The sequence below is a fragment of the Schistocerca americana genome, chromosome 7, assembly GCF_021461395.2.
Source record: "Schistocerca americana isolate TAMUIC-IGC-003095 chromosome 7, iqSchAmer2.1, whole genome shotgun sequence".
NCBI classification, from domain to species: domain Eukaryota; kingdom Metazoa; phylum Arthropoda; class Insecta; order Orthoptera; family Acrididae; genus Schistocerca; species Schistocerca americana.
In genome coordinates, this window is record NC_060125.1 from 516460434 (window position 1) to 516483742 (window position 23309).

The 23309-nt window shown below is 42.0% G+C and overlaps 1 protein-coding gene across 2 annotated transcripts in view; it reads right to left on the bottom strand.

The window, feature by feature from the left end:
* Positions 1-23309, bottom strand: part of LOC124623187 (ras GTPase-activating protein 1) — a 148524-nt gene that overhangs the window by 28063 nt on the left and 97152 nt on the right. Inside the window, exons 15-16 of one of the 2 annotated variants that reach the window (XR_006980679.1) lie at positions 14557-14711; positions 13591-13734 (exon numbers count right to left, since the gene is read on the bottom strand). Coding sequence is in view for 1 of the 2 variants with exons in the window: in XM_047148993.1 (XP_047004949.1) it covers positions 14557-14711 (155 nt within the window). In the remaining variant the exon portion in view is untranslated. The remainder of the gene's footprint in view (positions 1-13590; positions 13735-14556; positions 14712-23309) is intronic. The other variant, XM_047148993.1, reaches the window with a different exon arrangement.

The following is a 23309-nucleotide window of genomic DNA, read 5'->3' on the forward strand; positions in this document are numbered from 1 at the left end:
TACACAGTGCTGGATATATCTGTTGCAGCTAGAATAATCTATTCTAAGAAACCACCACCTTACCACTTAAAACTAAATATCATGATTATGTTATGCAAATTTTAGTACACAACTGATGGAATGCACATTGTTCTTTCCATAGTTTAAGTGAAACTCCAAGTCCTATTAGAAAAACTGCAATCTTGTAAATAAATTACAACAAAGTTAATGGTAAATACAAAGAGTGAGACTTCTAAGATATTAGTTGTTAAGTCCCAGAAAATCCATCTCCCCTGTAAACCAGTATCATATTAGGGACTGAGAGTTGGCTCTAACCTGAATTTGTGACAGTAGGGAAATTTTCGACGTCAAGTGGAATGTACAGTAGATTGGAAAGTTAGATTAGATTCCACATGGGGTGAAGCATTAATAGCAACCAGGAGAAACATTAGGTCTACTCAGGTCCAAAATGATTCAACAGCAAACTAATATTGACAAGAAAAACTGGGATAGTGGATTTAGACCAGTAACTGGTTATTTCTAATAACCACTGGACTGGTCGTAAAGTCGTTTGAAGTCAGCCAAACTCAATAGTGCAGAAATACCCGGTGCGCATGGTATTAGTAGATGAAGACTTTTATTTTCCAAGTAACAGTCATTATTCTACACTTATATTACTGTCAGTAAGGATAAATATTCTTACCAAGCAATACTGAGTAAATCTGGCAGCTCACACACAAAACTGACATATTGTAGGCGTCCTGGCTACAAACAGAGGGGTTAGATAAAAAACACTATTACAGGGATGGTGATCAACAAGAAAAAATGGGTACCAACAAACCTAGCAGAGTAGGACTGATAGACAGTCACTAATGGACATCTTAAAAGATGAACTAAAATCCTTTGGTTCAGCCATGACAATGCAGAACAACTGTGATTAAGGCACTAGGACATTATAAAACTGTAGTCTTGGTAAGTATGTAACACAGTAATATAAGGCACAAAAAATCACCTTGGTTTAATGGTACCCACAAAAATGTTGCAAAAATGCAGACTACTACACTCTTGCACAAAAGAGAATGGGGGACAACTGAGATAGAAAACTTAATGGCAACTCATGCACCTTTAAGAATGGTACGCGTAAAACATACAATAATTTACACAACCTGGTGTAGATTATATAAAAATGTTCTTGGTAGTTTTGGTCATATGTAATGTGAACGAATGGAACCAAACCTTCAATTCAATCTCTTGTGCACCGATTGGTATTCAAAGTAAAATCAGCTGACAGAAAACCAAAATATTAAATTTGGAATTTAAAACTTATGTACTTTCACTCATGATGCGCACAATTTCAGAGACTGCACTTCCATACAGTTCACAGGCCCACTTATAGAGACCACCTGGATCGGTCCCATGGCGCATTCTGATGAGCTGCCAAAGAAACAGTATTATTTAAGCGATTGTGAACAAGTGCTTGATCTACTCTGTAACCTATATTACTGTGGCCCAGTCAATGTGTTCAGTGCTAAGCACAACCTCTACCTCATTGTATCTCATGTGTGTACCTATGAAGTACTACATTCTCTACACCGTGTTTATTCTTGCTGCAGCAAACTTGGCGATGAGCGAGAGTGATATTTTCTCCATGTGTTAGTATGAGTGACAAGTCACCAAACGAATGACTCAATGAAAAAAGTACTCCAATGTATCATTACACAGCAGCAAGGTTTCTCAGAAAAACAGTAGGCTCTCACCACTGCTCCAAATCAAGTGGCATCTGCATGTTCGCGGCAGGTTATTCTGCCATTGGTGCAACCATTGCCCTTTCCGGCATACGATGAACAGGCTGAAGATTGAAACTCTTGTGAGACTGGTTACACCAACATTTCCAGGTTGTTGCATGGGTGATGCAAACCTGTGTAGGGCTTTCTTTCTTTCCTGGCTTTTGCCTTGCATTTATCAGTTGTGCCAACTTCTGCCTTTGCAAGAACCAGCAAGCTTATCATTTGATGAAATGTGCAAGCTTCTCTCTATCTATTACTTGACAGAATGCATGTCATTGATACGCATGTAAAATTTCACTGTTGTCAGAAATGCCCAAACCAATCTTACAAAGCCTGCACTGCAGAACTACATGTGTTGAGACATTGTTGTAAATTTGTTGCTAGTACCCATCATGAATCCTATGCTGATCAGATGGTGTGTGATATTATTTGTCTAGCCCTGGATAGGGAAGTCTGTGAAAGAGCACTTCAATGTGAGAATCTGACACGTACGTGATCAATATACCACAGTCCTCTGAAGTGTCACAGGCCACAAGCAATCAGACTGCTGCATGGGGGGAGGTATTGGAAGTTGCTCAGTCAACCCCTGTTAGATGTGCTGCAAGAGTTCAGGATGACGGGGAAGCTGTTGCAGCAGTACAATCTCTAACTCAGCATTGCATGGGGCAGAAGCGTCGGTTAAGACCACAGTACCAACTGGACGCTTCACTACAGCGACCGCATGCCCCCTTTCCATCTAGCCTGTTCTGCTTTGTCCAACACGAGCGTGCTGCTTGCCCTAAGTGTTGGGCAGTTCGCAACAAGTGTCAAAAGAAAGGTAACATTGCATCGGTGTGTAACTCCTCTTCAAATGTGGCAGGCACAGTAGTTCCAACAGACATAAACTGCACCTCTACAATGACTGTTTCTCTGAACAAATAGTTTATTGATTTGCGTGTGTTTAATAAACCGCCAAAAATACAAGTGGACACAGGAGCTGCAGTGCTTTTGGTGAACGCACAAATGTACGTGGACTTTGGCTCCCCTCCCCTTACACAGGTTTCATGGAAGTACATTAGCTACTTCAATAAATAGCAGATTCCAATCCTGGGTCAGCTATCTGCTCTAGTCTCTTACAAATATTTTTCACCCTCTCACCTTCCTTGTTGTGGATCATTCCCATACCGCAAATCAGTTTGGGTTACATGCAATCAACACTTTCGGTTTCTCCATTGCCAACGAGGTAAATTTAGTGTCAGATCAAGTCTCAAATCAGCAATTGGAGTTCCTATGCTCGTGAGTTTTCCTCACTGTTCTCCAATGGGCTTGGTTTTAGGTTTTCAGTTCCACATTACTGTGAAAGGTTCCACCTGCCCTTGTTTCTTCCAGGTGCAGCAGGTGCCTGTCACATTGCCTGACTCTGTCAAGGCTGAATTAGACCATTAATGTCATTTGATGTCATCCAGTCTTTTTCTTCCAGTGAATGGGCTACACCACTGGTCATCATTAAGACACTGATGGGTAAGCTTCACCTCTGTGGCTACTTCAGTGTCATGATTAATGCACTGCCCGTGATAAATACATTCCTTTTGCCCTGTCCTGACGAGTTGCCAGCGAAACTGTCAAGTGGACACTACTTTTCCAAGGTTGTTTTGTTGGAAGCATACCTCCAGCTCCCCTTAGATGATGCTACTAGGCACCTTCTCATTATTGATACATCTTTTGGCCTATAGCAATATCAAGTGCAATCTTGCCAAATCTCAGTTTTTCCAGTCATCAATTGAGTATCTAGGTTTTGAAGCTTCTCACACAGGGGTCAAGCCACTGCACCACTTGTTGATGTAAATATGGCTTTGCTGCTGCCGACATCCATTAAGGAACTGCAGTCATTTCTAGGTAAACTTGGAGACTATCATAAGTCTAAGCTTCAATCAGCCCTGTGGCTGGCCACTTTTCAGCCGTTTCAGTATCTTGTGTTGGATACAGATGCCTTTCAGCATGGTCTTGGAGCGGTGTTGGTGCACAAATATGTGGCTGGGTCTGAATGATCCAATGCTTACAGTTCGAAGACATTAACTCCCACTCAGAAGCGGTATTCTCATATTGAAAAGGAAACTTCAGCGATTGTGTTCACCCTCAAGAAATTTTACGTCTTCTTATGTAGTTCTAAGTTCTTGTTCTTTTTAATACTTCAGCTTCTGTGCCGGACAAGGCAGTGCATCATTTGCAGTGGTGGGCTCTCTTCCTCTCCCTTTATCATTATCAAATTCATTACCGGACGATGGGGCAACATGCTAATGCTGATCCCTTATCTCACTTTCTAATCAGTCCGGACCTAGTGTTTCATTAGGACAAGTTGCTTTGTTTCTATTTAGGTATTGAGAACTATCACTAGTGCCACGATAGCATCAGCCATCACTGCAGATACTGTACTTAGTTGGGTCCTCTTTTTTTGTGCAGCACTGTTGGCCAGAAAACCCCCAGGCTGTATCTTGGATTCCTTGCGTAATTACTTCACCCTCAAGCACAGCCTTTCTGTGTTTGACGGAGTTCCTTTGCTAACTACGGAGGACGCTGCTTCCCAGTTTGTGATTCCTGCTTCCTTATGTCGTAATGTACAGCAGCTTCTGCATGTCAGTCATTGGGCAACATCTCACATCAAAGCTTTGCCCAGCCGCATGTGCAATGGCTGGTCATAGATTGGGACATCATGCGGCTCATTGCCACTTGCACTCACTGTGTTCGGCAACACACAGCCCCGCAGGTGTCTTTTTCACCTGGCTGACAATGCAGTGCCCATGGGAGCATCTACATGTTGATTGTGATGGGCCCTTCCTAAATCAGTATCGGCTCATTTTAGTGAGCATCAATTTGAAGTTTCCCTACGTGACACATTGTCCATCCATGTCTGCAACAGCCACTATTTTGGCCCTGTTGAACATTTCTGCACCCGAGGGCCTTCCATTCACTGTGGTTACCGATAATGGCCCCCAGTTTGTTTCTTGAAAACTTGCATATTTTTGTCGGGCTTGTCATGTTCACCATTCACCGTTACCCTGTTCTAATGGAGGGGCTGAATGCATTATTCAGACATTTAAAACTGAGATGCGGAAGTATGTATCTGGCAGGGCCCTGAACCTGCTTTACGTCATTTTTTGAGTTTGTTCCATTTCAATCCAGTGGGAGACAAGAGCCCGGCAGAGCTGCTACATGGATGCCAACCGTGGACCCTCCTTCACCTGCTACATTTGATGCCGCCTCCACTGGTGTCACTATCCACTGGTGTCGCCAGCTCTGCGGTGGTTCAGACTGGGTGGGCCTGTCGGAGGTCATGGCTTCAGCTGCTGGCCAAACTGGGTTCCTGTCATCATCAAGTGCTGCTGGGGCCGGTGCCTGTGCATCGTGCACACTTCTGATGAGTGGACGTCCTGTCACTTCGACCAGCTGTGGCTGTGCATGGCAGTGTCCATTCCAGAGGGTCCATTGCCTCCCTTGCACCCGCCACTGGCAATGCCTGTTCATGTGTTGCCGACAGTCTGGTTTGCGCTGCAGCAGGTTTTACTGCCTGGCAGATCGTTGTCTGGGGTTCCTGCCTCAGCCCCCATTCCTTAACTGCCATTGCCAGTGCAGCATCCGAGGCACCTGACACAGCAGCTGCCACTGCCTGTATTAATGGGTCCCATGTGGCCATCATCTACGACACCCCCACTGACCGCTGACCTTAACGAGGATATCATTATGGAGACATCTCCCTCAGTCCTGCCCTATAGTATCTCATGAGAAGGGGTTCAAAATGGCTCTGAGCACTATGGGACTCAACTGCTGAGGTCATTAGTCCCCTAGAACTTAGAACTAGTTAAACCTAACTAACCTAAGGACATCACACACATCCATGCCCGAGGCAGGATTCGAACCTGCGACCGTAGCGGTCTCGCGGTTCCAGACTGCAGCACCAGAACCGCGCGGCCACTTCGGCCGGCTCATGAGAAGGGGGAAAACACGGCAAAGTGCCCCCTCATCACTTTTGCCCCTACTCGCTGGTGCCTGCCTACCACATGCTGCAGCAGCTGCTGTCGTTGGGTAATGAAATGGACGTCATCACAGTCATTGGTGTTTTCCATGACTCATAATCTTAGTGCCTTGAGAGATCAGTGCTTTTCTTCATGGTACCAGTGCTTTTTTTCATGGTACCAGTGCTTTTGTTCTGTAACATGGTTTTTTTCTGGATCATGCATTTTTTTCTGAACCATGTATTTTTTGTGCTTTATGTTTCTATGTATGTGGTTTTCCCAGTGCTGGAAGGGACGATTGATGTATGCGATTTCAGAGATCACATGTCCATACAGTTCACAGGCCCACTTACAGAGACCATGTGGGTTGGCCCCCTGGCACACTCTGGTAAGCTGCCAAAGAAACAGTATTATTGAAGTGATTGTGAATGAGTGCTCAGTCTATTCTCTAACCTGTATTACTGTTGTCCAGTCAATGTGTTCAGCGCTAGGCACAACCTATATTTCATTGTATCTTACATGTTTCTCTAAAAAGTACTATGTTCCATAAATCACATTTGTTCTTTCTTTAGCAAAAACTGTATTCATACACAAGGATACAATATCACTGTTTGACTAATGAATACATTCACAAATGAGATATTGAAACCCCTATCACTGAAACCAATTACGACTCTCAAAGCAAACATGAAATCAAGTCCCAGCGGAATACCTATGGAAATTTGTATCGAATAAACTGTAGAATTACCCACTTTCCTAATGATTATTTACTGAGAATCTCTTGCACATTGAATTGCCCTGCAAGAATGGAGAAGTGTGCAAAACACTCCTGTTTAGAAAAACAGGTTAATGAACAGATGCACAGAATTGCGAATCATTATCTATTACAAGATCACTGAGCACATTTTAAGCTGAAAATTATGAAGTTTTTGGCAGAAAAAATATCCTTTCAAAGAATTGGCAGATGTTAAGGAAAAACAGCTTTAGTGAAACACTTCAGGCTTCATTTACACACACTATCTTGGAAAGAGTAGATGCAAGTAAACACATAGTTACTATCTTCCTAGATATCCAAAATGTGTTTTACACTATACCAGACTGTCATTTAATAACCAAGAAGAACCTCACAGATATCTGATTGATCTGAAAAATTTTTGGCTAACAGAATCCAATATATTATACTTGATGACAACTGTTCAACAGAAACCTCAAGGAAGCATAATATGACAGTTAATGTTCTGAATATAAATAATCAATTCTCAGTCTCTGCAGCATTACCAGATTGTCTGCTGGTGGTGCTGTCATGCTTGAAAGTATAATGAGTGTTTGGCAAGCAGAATGGCTACAGGAGGAGGGCCTGAGAGTGAAATTTTAATTGACAATCTGCATATGTCATCGTAATCTCTCTAAGAACATGAATTGGGCACTGACAGGGGCTGCAGTGATGTAAGAAAGACAATCACAGGTGACTGAAAACAATGAAAGGTAAGGCACACACAAAATATTCATGTGGTCTTTTCTGTTTTTATGACTCCTCTTTTACAGTTGCAGTTTTACCAGCAATATTGAGGTGTTTTCCATCTTTTGTGAGTGTAAAAAAAGTTTTATTTAGACTAGAGGCATTTTCCTTTATTTTGAAGCATCTTCAGTGGGCAGTTCTTTGCTCCTACATCGCTGATCCACTTGATTACCTGTCATAGTTCTGTGCATTGCTGCTGTGGTAACATCAAGCTCAACATTTATGTTGACTGATCTATGGTTTAGCACATATCCTTTGACAATCCAATTAATGTTTCATAAGTAGAGTCAGTCACATCAAACAAATATTTAGAGAAATACGAGAAAAGTGAAGTGGAATGGTCACAAAGCCACACTTGTAGGCAAACAAATGACAGTCTGCGATACACTGGCAGTATATTGGAAAAAAGCAGGTTACCTACAAAAGAGATTGCATACAGAATGCACTAAGGCCCATACTTCTAAGCCGCTCAAGTGTATGGGACCGAAGGGCAGACTAACAGGGACCAGTGAGCAGATACAAACAAGGATGTTGCGGATGGTCACAGGTTAATCTGAGTGGTGAGAGAGTGTAACAGAAATGACTGAAAAATTTTTACTGGCCAATAATTAAAGACATTGTGTGTACATCTTGCATGGATCTACTTAGAAAACGCAAATATTTGTCTTTAACAGCAGAAACTATAAATATTCTTCAGCCCTCCTATGTATCCAGCCACACAGATTATGCAGATAAAACTGGACAAGTAATAGCTCACACAATGGTGTGCAAACATACTGCACTCCGTCCGTGAGTGGAACTGGAATAAAACTTCATATATGGTACAATATAAAGTAGCCTCTGTCTAGAACTGCACACAGTGCAGAGCTGTAGATATAGAAGCCTGTCAACCAATGCTAACACACATATGTATATAGCAATATTATGAAAGGGAAGTTGCTACTTACCATATAGTGGAGATGCTGAGTCACAGATAGGCACAACAAAAATACTGTTACAAAAATCTTACATCCAGATAGGCCTTCGTCAAACACACACACACACACACACACACACACACCCCGCAACTGCAACTCATACCCACACATAACTGCAGTCTCTGATAACTGAAGCCACACCGAGTGTGGCTTCAGTTGCCAGAGACTGCAGTCGTGTGTGTGTGTGTGTGTGTGTGTGTGTGTGTGTGTGTGTGTGTGTGTGTGTGTGTGTATCTATTTTTGATGTAGATCTTGCTGGTTGAAAGTTTTTTTTTGTGACAGTCTTTTTGTTGTGCCTATCTGCGACTCAGGAACTCCACTATATGGTGAATAGCAACTTCCCTTCTCATAATATTGTTACATTCCATCCCGGATTTTCCATTATTTTATACCTGTATTTAGGGATTACCACCACCACAGCAACACAATGCATAAATGGACACAGAAAAACTGACCACTTTGGCAGTGTCCAGTATTCAGTTTCAGTGTGTGCTCTACAGCATGAATCAAGAATAGCACAAATACCATTTGGATAATCCTATGCAACACTAGTGCTCTAACGTCAGAACAGGGGGATTAGCCCTCCAACATATCCTCTCATTCCTCCTCCCTTCTTGAATTAACCTCTATCATCATAAACTGTCCTTTCTTATGATAGCATTTGTCAGAATTTGGGTCATTTTATTTTTATTGTTTACTTATTTATTATTTTGTCCTCCCATAATTGCAACCACACATTTTCTCCCCCTTCATCTCATTTTCTTTTCTCCCCTTTCCCCCTATTTAATATTCTTTAGTTACATTAGTCTTTCTATACACAACACATGGTAGCTGATAATAGATAACACCACATGATGGTAACTGGCACAATCATTGCCTCTTCCAATCTAACTTTACTTTTCTCTTGCTCCCTTCTATCATCTCTACACTTAAGCTAATATAGTGTTTACTGATTTACTTTATTTGACTTCTTACCTTCCCCTGCTGCATTTTCCTTAATCTTTGCCTCCACGTAATAGATAGATTCTTCTTAGATTTTTTTCCTTTTCTTTCAGGGACCTGTCTCTCCCCTCCCCTCCCCCCCCCCCCCCCCTCCTCTCTCTCAACAGTTCCTTTTTATTCTCTGAAGAAGGAACAGACTGTCCAAAGTCTAGGAGTTCTGTACCCTATTCATATATGTGTTACACTTCTTGAAGGTGAGTAATGTCCAGATTATGTCTATATGTGATTTTAACAGTTTCCAAAACCAAATTTTCCTTTCTATATAATTTTCCAATTAAAGCAATCAAAGTTGACCAAATTTAGAATAGGATGCCAAACTAAGTGACACTACAATCATCATTGGATATCCTCTGTGAGGGATGGCCCACATGCCTATCAGTGCTAGCAAATGGCAGCATGTGCCTTTCCTTTTCATTTTGAAAAAGGCTCTTGGTCACCAGCAGTGTAATCTTCCAAAAGTGTGGAATGAGAAATGTCTGGCATTGTCATTGCTCAGATTACGCAGTTTGGAACTGCATCCTTGCTACTTTGCAGTCACTGGTGGACGACCTGTATGAAAACTGCATGAAACATAAATAATACTGGTTGTGAATGGTTGCAATACCAAGAAACCAGTTTACTTATATAAGCACTTCATGTTGCATCATAGATTTGTTCACACATTCGTTTGTCAAACTTGAAAGAGACATGTAACAGAATCCACATAAAATTCACAAGCTCTTTCCAGCAAACCAAGTGGATTATCCTTTAAGATACATTGTGCCATGTCCTTGACACTTCTCTGACACAGCCACCATCTACACATCGAGGTGGCTTCACCATCTCCCTCAGACAGGAAGAGGAATGCCGTATACGGCTAGTGCCTGAACACCTGGCACACCCATCACACAGCATTGTCCTTTGGGTTGCCATCCAGCCAGACACCTGTATCTGACACTGCCCAATTTCACTGTCTATCTGCTGCAGTAAGGATGGCACCACAAACACTTGGCACAGCCGGCACTATTTTGCATCCACAAAACCACATGATGCCGGCAACTTTCTGGTATCCATACACCAAGTGGCCTTTATAGTACTGCTGCCTGCAACTCTCCAGAGGCCTAGGGCTGAGTCTAATTCTGAGTAAGTGACGAGTCATGAAACAATGCTACCAGATCAAGACAATGCCAGTGCACCACTGATTGTCAACATGAGTGATTCTGACCTTGCAGAGTAACCTATGGCAACACATCCTGTGCTTTCTCTTGCACCTTTGTAGAACTGTACTTAATGAATGACAATTATTCTTATTAGATAAGGAAGATTTAATGTGTTCTTTGATAGAGAATCAGCATTCTGTTGTTCATATTTTCTTCTTGTTTTCTTATAGAAATAAATTTCTATCATTCAGTGCTACCTGGGCATCTACTTCTCTTCTGCATCCACCATCCTACAACAGGATACTTCAGTTAGAGACGAGGATAAACTCTTCACGTTTTTTGCATCTTTGGAATTTTGTTCCAATACCTGTATACTCATCCAGGTAGTTCCCTCTCTGCATTAGTGCGCTTCCATGCTCATTTGACTGACATTCTACAGGTCTCTTTTCGCTTATTATTTTTCCACAGTTTCTTTGCATCTGAACTTTTGCTTCTGCAGCTTGTCCAGTTGTGCGGTCAACAGTTGTTCCATTTGAATCAAGATACTGCTAATTTGTTCCAGTATTTCTTGGCAGCAACACCCCAAAATGCTACATCTGAGACAACACAGCTTCTGCCTCATTGTCTGCACTCTTCAGAGCTCTTGCAACGGTATCTCGGCTGTCCCGATACTCTCCCATCGCAAGTTGACACTCCGCTACTTCTGCTTCCTTCTGACTTTGACACAGCCTTGGATTCTTGGTCCACCTTTCTGGCTGCACTGGACTGCCTAATACACAATTCTGCTCTTCCCAACATTTCTCTCCTCGTCATCTTGGCCTAGCCCCCGGCCCTCGTTCACTAGGCTTCTTGCTCTCTCACGTCCTGAACTGCTACCTTGGACTCATCCACGATGGCTCTTCTGATGTCTCCCAACATAGTGCCTTTGACACAGCATCCATGCCCACTTGGGCACTGCCGAACGCAGCTCCTAAGACCGCTCTGGTGCCTCCCAATGTGGTACCTTCATCTGCTCCTTCAAGTCCCGATGCAGTTCCTATGGCCACTCTGGTGCCTCTTAATGCGGCTCCTACGACCTCTACAGCACCTCCCTACATAGCCCCTATGACTGCTACGGCACCTGCTGTTGTGGCTCCTCCAACATCTCTGGCATCGCCCCAAACCAGCTCCTGTGACCAGTCAAGTGCCACAGCTCTCATGGGCCCTGTGGCACCTCCGTCCACTGAAACATCTCCTCCTGCCGTGGCACTGCTGGTTCTCACCTCCCTCCCACTGGCTGCCACTACCTCCAGCATTGTTGCTGGCCAAGTCAGCATCCTCCTTCATTCGACCCACTCCTTTATTTCTGGTGCCCTCAGTACCCACTCAATCCATGGCCTTTCTTGTTCCTTCTGCTGCTGCCATATCCTTTGCCTGTTTCCACAGCTCCAGGCCTGTCTCCTCCTGATGCATCATCTGTCACCTTGCCTTTGGTGGGACCCTGCCTGGCAGTGTGAGCTCCTCGTCCCCTTCCTCAGCCACACCTCGTCTTTCCACCTTCTAGTGGTCCCACACTGAGCACCTCCCGTCACCTGCTCCCACACCACCAGTACACCCGCTACTGGCTGCAGCACCACCCTCCGTGCCTTCTGCCGGTTAACTCTGTGCCGGTCGTCAGTCTGCCACAAGATACACACTGGCCCCTGGCCCTCCTGTGATATCCAGATGTGCACTTGGTCCACTCGCTGTCCTCTCTCCTGCCTGTTGCCCGTGTTCCTCCCACGTCCACGGATTCGTGCAACTGCCCTAGAACATCTGTTCTCTCTCACGCACCAGGTCTTCTTGCCGACAGGCACCTTCACAGCAAACCACTTGCCAACATCTTGCTGCCACTCTGCGCAGTTCACCTCTGATCGTGGCCCAGGCCATCTCCGCCATGCTCCAAAGTCATCTCTTCACCACAGAGACCGAGCACCAGCCCCTTCTCTTTGCCGGTGCCCTTGTTATCCAGTCAGCTTTTCCAGCCGGCTGTGCCATCTCCTCTGTGGGGAAGAGGAGTGCCGTTTCCTCGGCTGCCGTCTCTGTCACGCATCAGGATGGTTTTGCCATCTCCCTCCAAAGGCAAGAGGAATGCTGTGTCCTTAGCTGTTGCCTCCACCACAGGCACCATCTATGCATCTAGATGGCTTCGCCATCTCCCTCTGAAGAGAAGAAGAATGCCATGTACAGCTCATGCCCAATGACCTCACATACTCGCCACACAGCACTGTCCACAGACAAGCTCCTGGCCAATAGTAAAAACCTACAGTTGTTCATCCTCAGAGTTGTTCATGGGCTTCTACACCTTATATGAAATCCTCTGATATCAGCATCACTTCACCTCCAATCAAATGGTGAGGAGATTAGTCCCAACTTTTTAGTAACGAATGCTTAAGGCCGCAGTATGACACACCATAGACATGGAGTCAATCCTCCTCTTATCAAACACCAAACATGACCACTCAACAGATACTGTTCACTGAGGTCTCCCCTGGAAGAAAGCCCTGGATATTCTATTATCTACTTGAAACGGCACAATATATTGCAGCAACACCATGCCTTGGACAAACATGTTGGCCTCCTGCTTTGAGCTGACTTCGCAGTTGTCCAACCCACAACAGCACTTCACTACTGGTGGCCGTGAACTGCCACATTCCTGACTCAGCTGTTGCCTACACTGGTAACTGGCAATGTTGGAATGAGCGCCACACAGGACACCTGTTTCTGCTTGTGAAATACACTATAAAAATTTATAAGCTCAGAAAGTTATCAGTTGCACCTCTTAATTTAACACTTGCCATGTTTTCTCTCTGTCAGCCATAATCAATAATAGAGTGACTAAATACCATCACCATGCAACTGCTAATCATCGGTCACCCATTTATCACAAATGCTTTCATTCTTGGCATAGAAAACATATAAGCTGCACATTACTTGTTCTACGTGCTCAATACACAAAGAAGAGGGACCTTGTGTTCCAATCTCTCACTAAATATTTGAAAGAGCTGGCTTCTGAGCCAATGGGTACATCTGTCATCCAGGGATGCTGAGAGGCAGACACTTGTTATTTTATCTCTGAATGTGCTCTCACTTATATAATACACCTTGTGTCTTCTATGAAACTGATTAGAGAAAACTGCAGGCTTACCTACAAGTACACTTACAGGTAACAGTACCCACCCTTGCATCACCTGCCTATTTTCTTTAAGAGGTTGTACATCAAGAAATCAAGCAAATGAGTCCATACAGATTGATCACCTTTAGGACTTTATGTATGCACTTTACTTCTTGACTTGCAGATTTCTGGTTTTGCATGCTTTCTATCTGGAATATAGGGGCGACCACAGTAAATTGGACAAAGTTGAAAGTCACACATAAAATTACTTTCTAAAATTACATGTTCTACAAGTTACTTCACATTACATGACTAAGCAGAACCAACAGGTAAATGGTATCTGAAACTAAAAGTAAGATCTGCTGTATAGTAAGATGTAAATCAATCAATGACCACAAAAAATTTACAAACTATTTTTTGTAAAACCATCCAACATTATATTTTCTACAATATAAATACTAAGACAAGTTTACTGAACAATTTAGAACCCAAAATAAAGAACAGGAAACCACCTTTAGATAGGGACACACCTTCAGATGATTTAAAAATTTGATTACTGGTAAATGAGTCTGTTGAAGGAGGGAGAAGATGAAGAGGTAGAAGATGAGGAAGAAGATTTTGTAAAGTACGAGGCTCAGTTGTGGCAGTGTGTATTTTGCACTACACAGACTATGACAATATTATGGCACACAGTCTTCATTCTATTTAGGATGAACTGTTCAGTGTTCACTGTCCCAACATCTCTTGAATAAAATTTACATTGCTCAGAAGTACAAATGAGTCAGACTGTGTACAATGTAATTACCGCTCTATGTTATTTTCATGGACAGACCCAAAATAACAGTGCAACTGGAGAGCTGCACATTAGGAACATGTACTAATGTTATTCGTAATATCAGCAATATGACAAAAAAATGACATTAGATATAGTATAAAATATAGTAAACTTCAAAACTTCATTACAAAGGAAATCAAGTTCTGCCTGGTATCTCAAGATCTTAGCTTCTGTATATAAATATGATGTCCATTACCTGATATCAGATTAAACTGTCGAGGATTCAGAATTGCTGGGCAGAGTAACCTCAGGAATATGAACCCACTTACAACACGTGTGCGTACAAGTCTCTCATGAGGCCACTTGCTCATTACAGACCTCTGCAAACAGCCACAGATGTATCTTACAGTCCTTCAACAGAAAAGTACAGAGAATTAAATACTGATATCAATTTACATAACATCTGAAAGAATCATAAATTATATGTGATTGCAGGCTTTCTTGGCATATTTCAGCTATGAAATCTTCACGGGTTATCAGCCGAGTGGCGTCGTCTTCTAGTCACAACTTCATCGTCAGTGGATATGCAATTCATTGAAACGTTGCGAATAGAAGACGACGCCACTCGACTGATAACCTGTGAAGATTTCATAGCCAATTATAAATTACTCTGAAAGAATTATATATGCCTGGAAACTGCATTTTATCCTAATCTTAGGCTGAATAACTCTGAGAAGGCAATGGCTCAAAACTAAAAATAACAAATAGCGTAAGGTGGGGTAATATTGGACGGATTTTTCATACTCTTTAAGGTAACTTCGCAAAGAACATTAAATTCTCATGACAAAAAGAGTGAGATATTTTGGATGACATTGTAGAATAATTTGATCAAAGAACTTAAGTCAAAAATATTTTTTAATTAGTCAGAATCTAACAAATAAAGCTGTCCGATGTCGCCACTTTGATGGGGTAATTTCGGGCATTCATTGAATTTCCACACAAAGGTCCATATTATCCCCTAATGGGTAATTTTGGAGAGTGACTATCTTTTTAAAAAATAAACATACTTAGAATCATGTTTTACTTGTTTAGAAAACATTTTTTACAGATAGTTACAAAATATTCTACACATCTTCAGCAAACATTTGACACATATTTAGAAAACCTTCACAGACATATTTACAAAATATTTCATTAATAAAGACAATCTACTCATACAACAAATCTGTAATAATCTGAAACATGTTCTCAGTGAAAGAAAACTTCCCCCTTTCTTCTCTTGGAGGTGGTAACACACTTACAATTTGGCCTTTGTCTACAGTATTATCTGGAATGGCAAGAAAATAAACACAGATCTGCTGCCTTGATATGGATGCTGAAATCTGACTTCCACTTCTTTTGTGCCCACTTCTGTTGCGATTCTGAAAAACTGTGTATTTCACTGTTTCCCCCCAACCATGTGTGGATAAGCCACAAGAACAAAAGCCTCCACTTCCAGAACTGCTTCCTCCACTCTGCTGCTTTTGTCACCAGTGAGTATTGCATCATTATTCACAAGCAATTCAGACTCTGAGTCAGCATTATCTCACTTTCTCATATCGATGCCTAAAATGGATTTTTCTGGGGCAACATCTAATTTTCAATTTTGTTGGACGCTTTTGTTATTTTTCATTCCACAGCGAACATTCTGAAGCATATCTTCAAAGCTCAAAGACCAGGCTTCTAGAGAATTGCTTTGAGAATTATCTCCATCAGGCAATTTTTTGAGGACTCTTTCAAGGTCAAATGGAATTAATTCCACTGCACAGAACACACTTCTTATATTGTCTTCTTCAGTTGCTAACATTTTTTAAGTTTTTCCTTCAAAAGTGAGGGGAAAGCATCTTTCCATACTGGCCCATGGGAGCTTTTCTTCCAATGCGTAAGCACTGCCTGCCAAAAAAATGGTTCAAATGGCTCTGAGCACTATGGGACCTAAGTTCTGAGGTCATCAGTCCTCTAGAACTTAGAACTACTTAAACCTAACTAACCTAAGGACATCACACACACCCACGCCCAAGGCAGGATTTGAACCTGTGACCATAGCGGTCACGCGGTTCCAGACTGTAGTGCCTAGAAATGCTCGGCCACCCTGGCCGGCACTGCCTGCCAAGCAGCTTCTAAAGGTCTGAAGAAATCTATGTCTAATGAAACTTTCTGGCAGATTAAAACTGTGTGCCGGACCGAAACTCGAAGTCAGGACCTTTGACTTTCACGGGCAAGTGCTCTACCATCTGGGCTACCCAAGCACGACTCACGCCCCATCCTCACAGCTTTACTTCTGCCAGTATCTCGTCTTCTACCTTCCAAACTTCACAGAAGCTCTCATGTGAACCTTGCAGAACTATCACTCTTGGAAGAAAGGATATTGCGAAGACACGGCTTAGCCACAGCCTGGGGGATGCTTCCAGAATGAGATTTTCACCCTGCACCGGAGTGTACACTGGTATGAAACTTCCTTGCAGATTAAAACTGTGTGCTGGAGCGAGACTCGAACTCTGGACCTTTGCCTTTGGTGGATAAGTGCTCTACCAACTGAGCTACCTAAGCACGACTCACGCCCCATCCTCACAGCTTTACTTCTGCCAGTATCTCATCTCCTATATTTCTGTATCTATGTCTAATGGCTGTAAAATACAAGTACTCTTTGGTGGCAACACAATAAAAAAAGATTTTATTCTTCTCACTTTCATCAACTACTCGCAGAGAAATGTGACTTGAAAGGTTGTCTCCTATCATAACTTTTTCCCCTCCATTGACTTCAGGTAAGGCAGCGCAGTAGTAATACACCGGTCTTCAAATGTAGACAGATGAAACCAACCACTTTTATTGCAATTATAGCAGGTTCCTTTGTGATCTCCTCCTTGCCACGTGTCCATAATGCTCCAATTTGTAGACCACATAGGAAGGTAATAGTTTTCTGTCCCCAGTGGCAGCCACCATTACTGAATTACTACTCTTAGACAAATCTAAGATCCTTTCAGAATGTTTTGTTCCCCTTCTATTACATGCTTCCTCCCAGGGTCATCACATACATTTGTCTCGTCATAATTGATTACACTTTCGGGATCAATATTTTCCATTTTTTCACCAACATCCTGGATTTCACTGTTTCATAACTCACTTCAGCACACTGCCTTTTAATGTTCTCACACAGCCAGAGTGACACTGTAAGAATGAACATGACCACTCAATCGCTGGCATGCTACAAGGAAAGCATTTTTCCCTTCATCCACAATTATCAAGATATCCTTTCACTACGTACCTATCATCATCACAAGTAAAAGGAAAACGCCAATGTGCAACCCTTAAAATACCACGGACAAGTGTGTTCTCTTCGATGATACTTAAGACAGAAGGCCTTCCAATAAACTAGAGGGTTTGTATTACTGACTTTACTCTCTAACGTTGAACATTGTACATTACATTTGCTTGACACTTTTCTGTACGATAGTTTTCCTGATCTTACAGCAGCAACCACCTTTTCAAGATTTTCAGGATAATATTTGTGCCTCGAAAGAGCACCAAGCCTCCTTTTGTAAGTACACAGCATTGTCTGATATCACCCCAATGTCTGTGGTTATCTGTAAATAGTTCACTAGACATTAGAGAATGTGAGATCTGGAGACAAACTGCATTCCTTCTTAACATTTAAGTAAGTAAACTATAAGCATATTAAGCTTACAAATTTTTTCTTTTCTTGTACAATGACGAAAGCATTCACATTAAGATAACTAGCAACAATAGTACACTACACTGTAACTCGCAACACATCATTGTTCCGACTTCCAACTGCAACAATGTGTTTTCATGTACGCTTGGCAATACATAAGGTGTAAACAACAAAACGTGCACCCGAAATAAAAGCTTGCATTCAGTGATGCCGATATAAGAACAGAAATATGCTCTTCCTGTCCGAAATTACTCGTGTGTCCAATATTTCCCCATCTTACGGTACTAAAGAAAGTACTGATAAACAATCTGTTTAAGTTTCATAATTCTTTTACTGTGTTCATGTAAACTTATACACACGATCACATTACAGTAACTTAAGAATACTGAGAGAGATTCTTCAATAATGACTTTACAAACAATAAATGCTTAGAAAGTTCTGCCTATTATTATATCTCTGTATAGAACTGTAGGGTGTCAACTAAATTGTTACTCACATATCCCAATAATTAAAGATGCTTTACACTCTTTCTTATAGTGATGCACTTGCAGCTTAAAAAAACTATTGGGGTAAATCAAGAAGTATCTGCACTCAACATTTTCAGCTTATATATTACAATATTACATAATTCAAATGAATCAGCAAATCAAGTATCAGCAATGACCGACTTACACTCTGTACAAAATTCTACCAGGTGGCAGCTTCCTCTTCCATTCCTTTCTCCCAATCCATGTTCTCTTACTACATTTCCCACCCTTCCTTTTCCTACTATTGAATTCTAGTCCCCATCACAATTAAATTTTCATCACCTTAACTAACTGAATAATTTCTTTTATTTCATCATACATTCTTTTAATCGCTTCATCATCTGCAATGCTAGTTGACAAATAAACTTGTACTAGTGTGGTGGGCGCTCACTTTTTGTCTCCCTTGGCTATGACAGTGTGTCCAGTATGCTGTTCATAGAAGCTCATCCACATTCCTATTTTCTTATTCCTTATTAGACCTACTCCTTCATTACCCCTATTTTTCACTCATATCCCTGTATTATATCCCTGTATTCATCTGACTGTCTTTTAATTGTGCCTACCTGCAGCTTAACATGTTATCTTTATAATAAACAGTAATCTATCTTTTCCTGCATTGCTGACCAGAAGTTTTATTTTTCTAATTTGAACCTATCCATTTCGCTTTTTAAATTCTCCAACCTACCTACCCAATTAAGAAATCTAACATTCCACACTCTAATCTGTAGAATGCCAATTTTATTTCTCCTGATGACAACATCCTACTAAATAGTCCCCACCCAGAGATCCAAATGGTGGACTATTTTGTTGGTGGAATATTGTACCCAACTTAATGCCACTACCATTTAACCATACATTAGGGCTGCATGCCCTTGGGACAAATAATGGCTGTAATTTCCCATTGCTTTCAGCTGTTTGCAGTACCAGCACAACAATGCCATGTTGGCTATGTCACAAAAGTACCTGTCAGTCAGTCATCCAGAATGCTGTGCCTGCAACTACTGAAAAGGCTGATTCACTCTCTTCTGCAACCATAGGTTATTACAGTCTCTACACAGATACCACTTCATTGTGGCTGCACCCACAGTACAGCTATCTATATTGTTGAGGTACCAAAGCCACCACATCTCAGCAACGTACAGAGTTCATGGGGGGAAGCATGAATTAACAGCATATATTACTACGAATCAGGCCATAGACTCATTCCATGCTGGCAGCAGTAATGAATATGGATGGATGTTCTGCTCTTTCCTCATCCTTTAGAAGAGTTCATCTACTTTTGTACTGTCCAGTCCCATAGTCAATAACATGCCACGATGAAACGTTGTCTCTGTACTGCACTGAACGTCTTTTATGTATTTCCCTACTTATGGTAGGCTTGGTGTTGTCTATCAGCTGACAGTGTACCAGTTATAAACGATACAGCAAACCTATGAATAATTGAAACAAAACTCCAGATACTCACCGAATTACTCTCATAAAATATATGGTAACTGTCTTAATTTACAGTGACTACGAGAAAGTACCATAACGCATTTTGAGTGCCAATCTTGCTGTATCTTGTCATAGCTTGTGTTAATTGTCTCTTGCTCACTGTAGGGTATCATAAACAACAAGACTGATTACATCATCATGAATTCTTTAATTTTGTCCTTATCAGAAAAGGAATTCCAAATATGTGATGTGGTTCAGACGTAACAGTACAAAGCTGTTTGGCCAGATTCCTGTCTGCAAGTGAGATAGGTAATCGAACTAATACTCTATGGTTTATACAATAATGGAACATGTAAATAAATACTATTGAAGTGAAAGGGAAAGCAGGTTCAAATCTACTATGGATAACAAGTAAATACTGTTCACTCAGACACAGCAAAACACAGGGAACAGAATAAAAACAGAAAATAAATTCTCAAGGGAAATTTTTGAAAGGATCCACAAAAGTGTGAAACATATACAACACAGAATAAATAAATGATTACAGCATCACATGAATGCTACAAACAAATTACTTATAAAATTTACTATTTCATCGAATCAATCACAAGGTGTGGTACGAATTGTTATATTCTATGGTGATGAATCAGTCTGTGTATGTATTTCTTACACAGTACCTGTTGAGATACATCAATCTGAGCCCACAGTTCATTCTGCAGACAACTTACGTACAATACTGGAGAAATTTGTACTCATTAAGACAAAGTGCCTTGGCTTCTGCGAAAAAGAGCAGAATTTGCAACTATCTATAAAAAAAGGAAACATAATTCATCCACAAAGTTTACAGCTTACAAAACTCCTGTTTAACTAATTCTAGAGTATTGTTCATCTGTTTGGGACACTTGCAAGGTATATATAATAGAAGAGTTGGAGAAAATCCGAAGATGATGAGCTTATTTCATCATCCATTTGTTTAGAAAATGTGAGAGTGTGATGAAAGAGCTCATCCGATTCCAGTGGCAGAAGCTACAAGAATACTTTATTGTATATAAAAACAAAGATGAGGTGACTTACCGAACAAAAGCGCTGGCAGGTCGATAGACACACAAACAAACACAAACACACACACACAAAATTCAAGCTTTCGCAACAAACTGTTGCCTCATCAGGAAAGAGGGAAGGAGAGGGGAAGACGAAAGGAAGTGGGTTTTAAGGGAGAGGGTAAGGAGTCATTCCAATCCCGGGAGCGGAAAGACTTACCTTAGGGGGAAAAAAGGACAGGTATAAACTCGCACACACGCACATATCCATCCACACATACAGACACAAGCAGACATATTTAAAGACAAAGAGTTTGGGCAGAGATGTCAGTCGAGGCAGAAGTGTAGAGGCAAAGAAGTTGTTGAAAGACAGGTGAGGTATGAGTGGCGGCAACTTGAAATTAGCGGAGATTGAGGCCTGGCGGATGACGAGAAGAGAGGATATACTGAAGGGCAAGTTCCCATCTCCGGAGTTGGGATAGGTTGGTGTTGGTGGGAAGTATCCAGATAACCCGGACGGTGTAACACTGTGCCAAGATGTGCTGGCTGTGCACCAAGGCATGTTTAGCCACAGGGTGATCCTCATTACCAACAAACACTGTCTGCCTGTGTCCATTCATGCTAATGGACAGTTTGTTGCTGGTCATTCCCACATAGAATGCATCACAGTGTAGGCAGGTCCCCGATGCAAAACCTGTCCCATGCACCCTCCCACCACCACCTACTCCAGTCCTGTAACCCGGAAGGTGTACACGATCAGAGGCAGAGCCACGTGTGAAAGCACCCACGTGATTTACCAACTGACCTGCCTACACTGTGATGCATTCTATGTGGGAATGACCAGCAACAAACTGTCCATTCGCATGAATGGACACAGGCAGACAGTGTTTGTTGGTAATGAGGATCACCCTGTGGCTAAACATGCCTTGGTGCACAGCCAGCACATCTTGGCACAGTGTTACACCGTCCGGGTTATCTGGATACTTCCCACCAACACCAACCTATCCCAACTCCGGAGATGGGAACTTGCCCTTCAGTATATCCTCTCTTCTCGTCATCCGCCAGGCCTCAATCTCCGCTAATTTCAAGTTGCCGCCACTCATACCTCACCTGTCTTTCAACAACTTCTTTGCCTCTACACTTCTGCCTCGACTGACATCTCTGCCCAAACTCTTTGTCTTTAAATATGTCTGCTTGTGTCTGTATGTGTGGATGGATATGTGCGTGTGTGCGAGTTTATACCTGTCCTTTTCTCCCCCTAAGGTAAGTCTTTCCGCTCCCGGGATTGGAATGACTCCTTACCCTCTCCCTTAAAACCCACTTCCTTTCGTCTTCCCCTCTCCTTCCCTCTTTCCTGATGAGGCAACAGTTTGTTGCGAAAGATTGAATTTTGTGTGTGTGTTTGTGTTTGTTTGTGTGTCTATCGACCTGCCAGCGCTTTTGTTCGGTAAGTCACCTCATCTTTGTTTTTATATATAATTTTTCCCACGTGGAATGTTTCCTTCCATTATATAGAATACTTTATTGGATAGATAAAAATCTACTCACCACGTGGTGGCAGAACACACACAAGAAAGAGGGTTATAATTATGCAAGCTTTTGGAGCCAGTGGCTCCTTCTTCAGGCAGAAGGGTTGAAGGAGAAAGAAGAGGGGTGAAGGAAAAGGACTGGAGAGGTCTAGGAAAAGGGACAGATTATGAAAAAGTCGCCCAGAACTGCCGGTCAGGGGATACTTGCCAGACGGGATGAGAAGGAAAGATTTATTTTTGGAGACTGCACTGGACAAAATTTGAAAACCCGATAGCTTAAAGGTGGAAGGCAGGGTAATACACAAGACAGAGATTACTGCTTAAACATCATGCATGATGTTAGTAAGAGTGAAAAGCTAAGTGCACTTTACATAACAGAGATGGGAGGAGGATGGCAGAAAATAGACAGGTAAGAAAATGAAAGATGTAGAAAACTAAAAGGGAGTGATGAAAGGAATGGTTACTGAGAAGAAATGCTGAGACAGAAGAAATTAATGTAAATTTAGGCCAGGTGGGTGACAAGAACCAAGGTCGTGTTGTAGCGCTAGTTCCCACCTGCGCAGTTCTGAGAAATTGGTTTCTGGTGAAGAATCCAGGTGGGGTGTGTGGTGAGACAGGCACCGAGGTCACAATTGTCATGTTGTAGAGCATGCTCTGCAACAAGATATTATGTGTTGCCAATATACACCCTCTGTCTATGCCCATTCATCGTAACTGATAATTTGGTGCTAGTCATGCCGATGTAAAAGGCCGAACAGTATTTACAT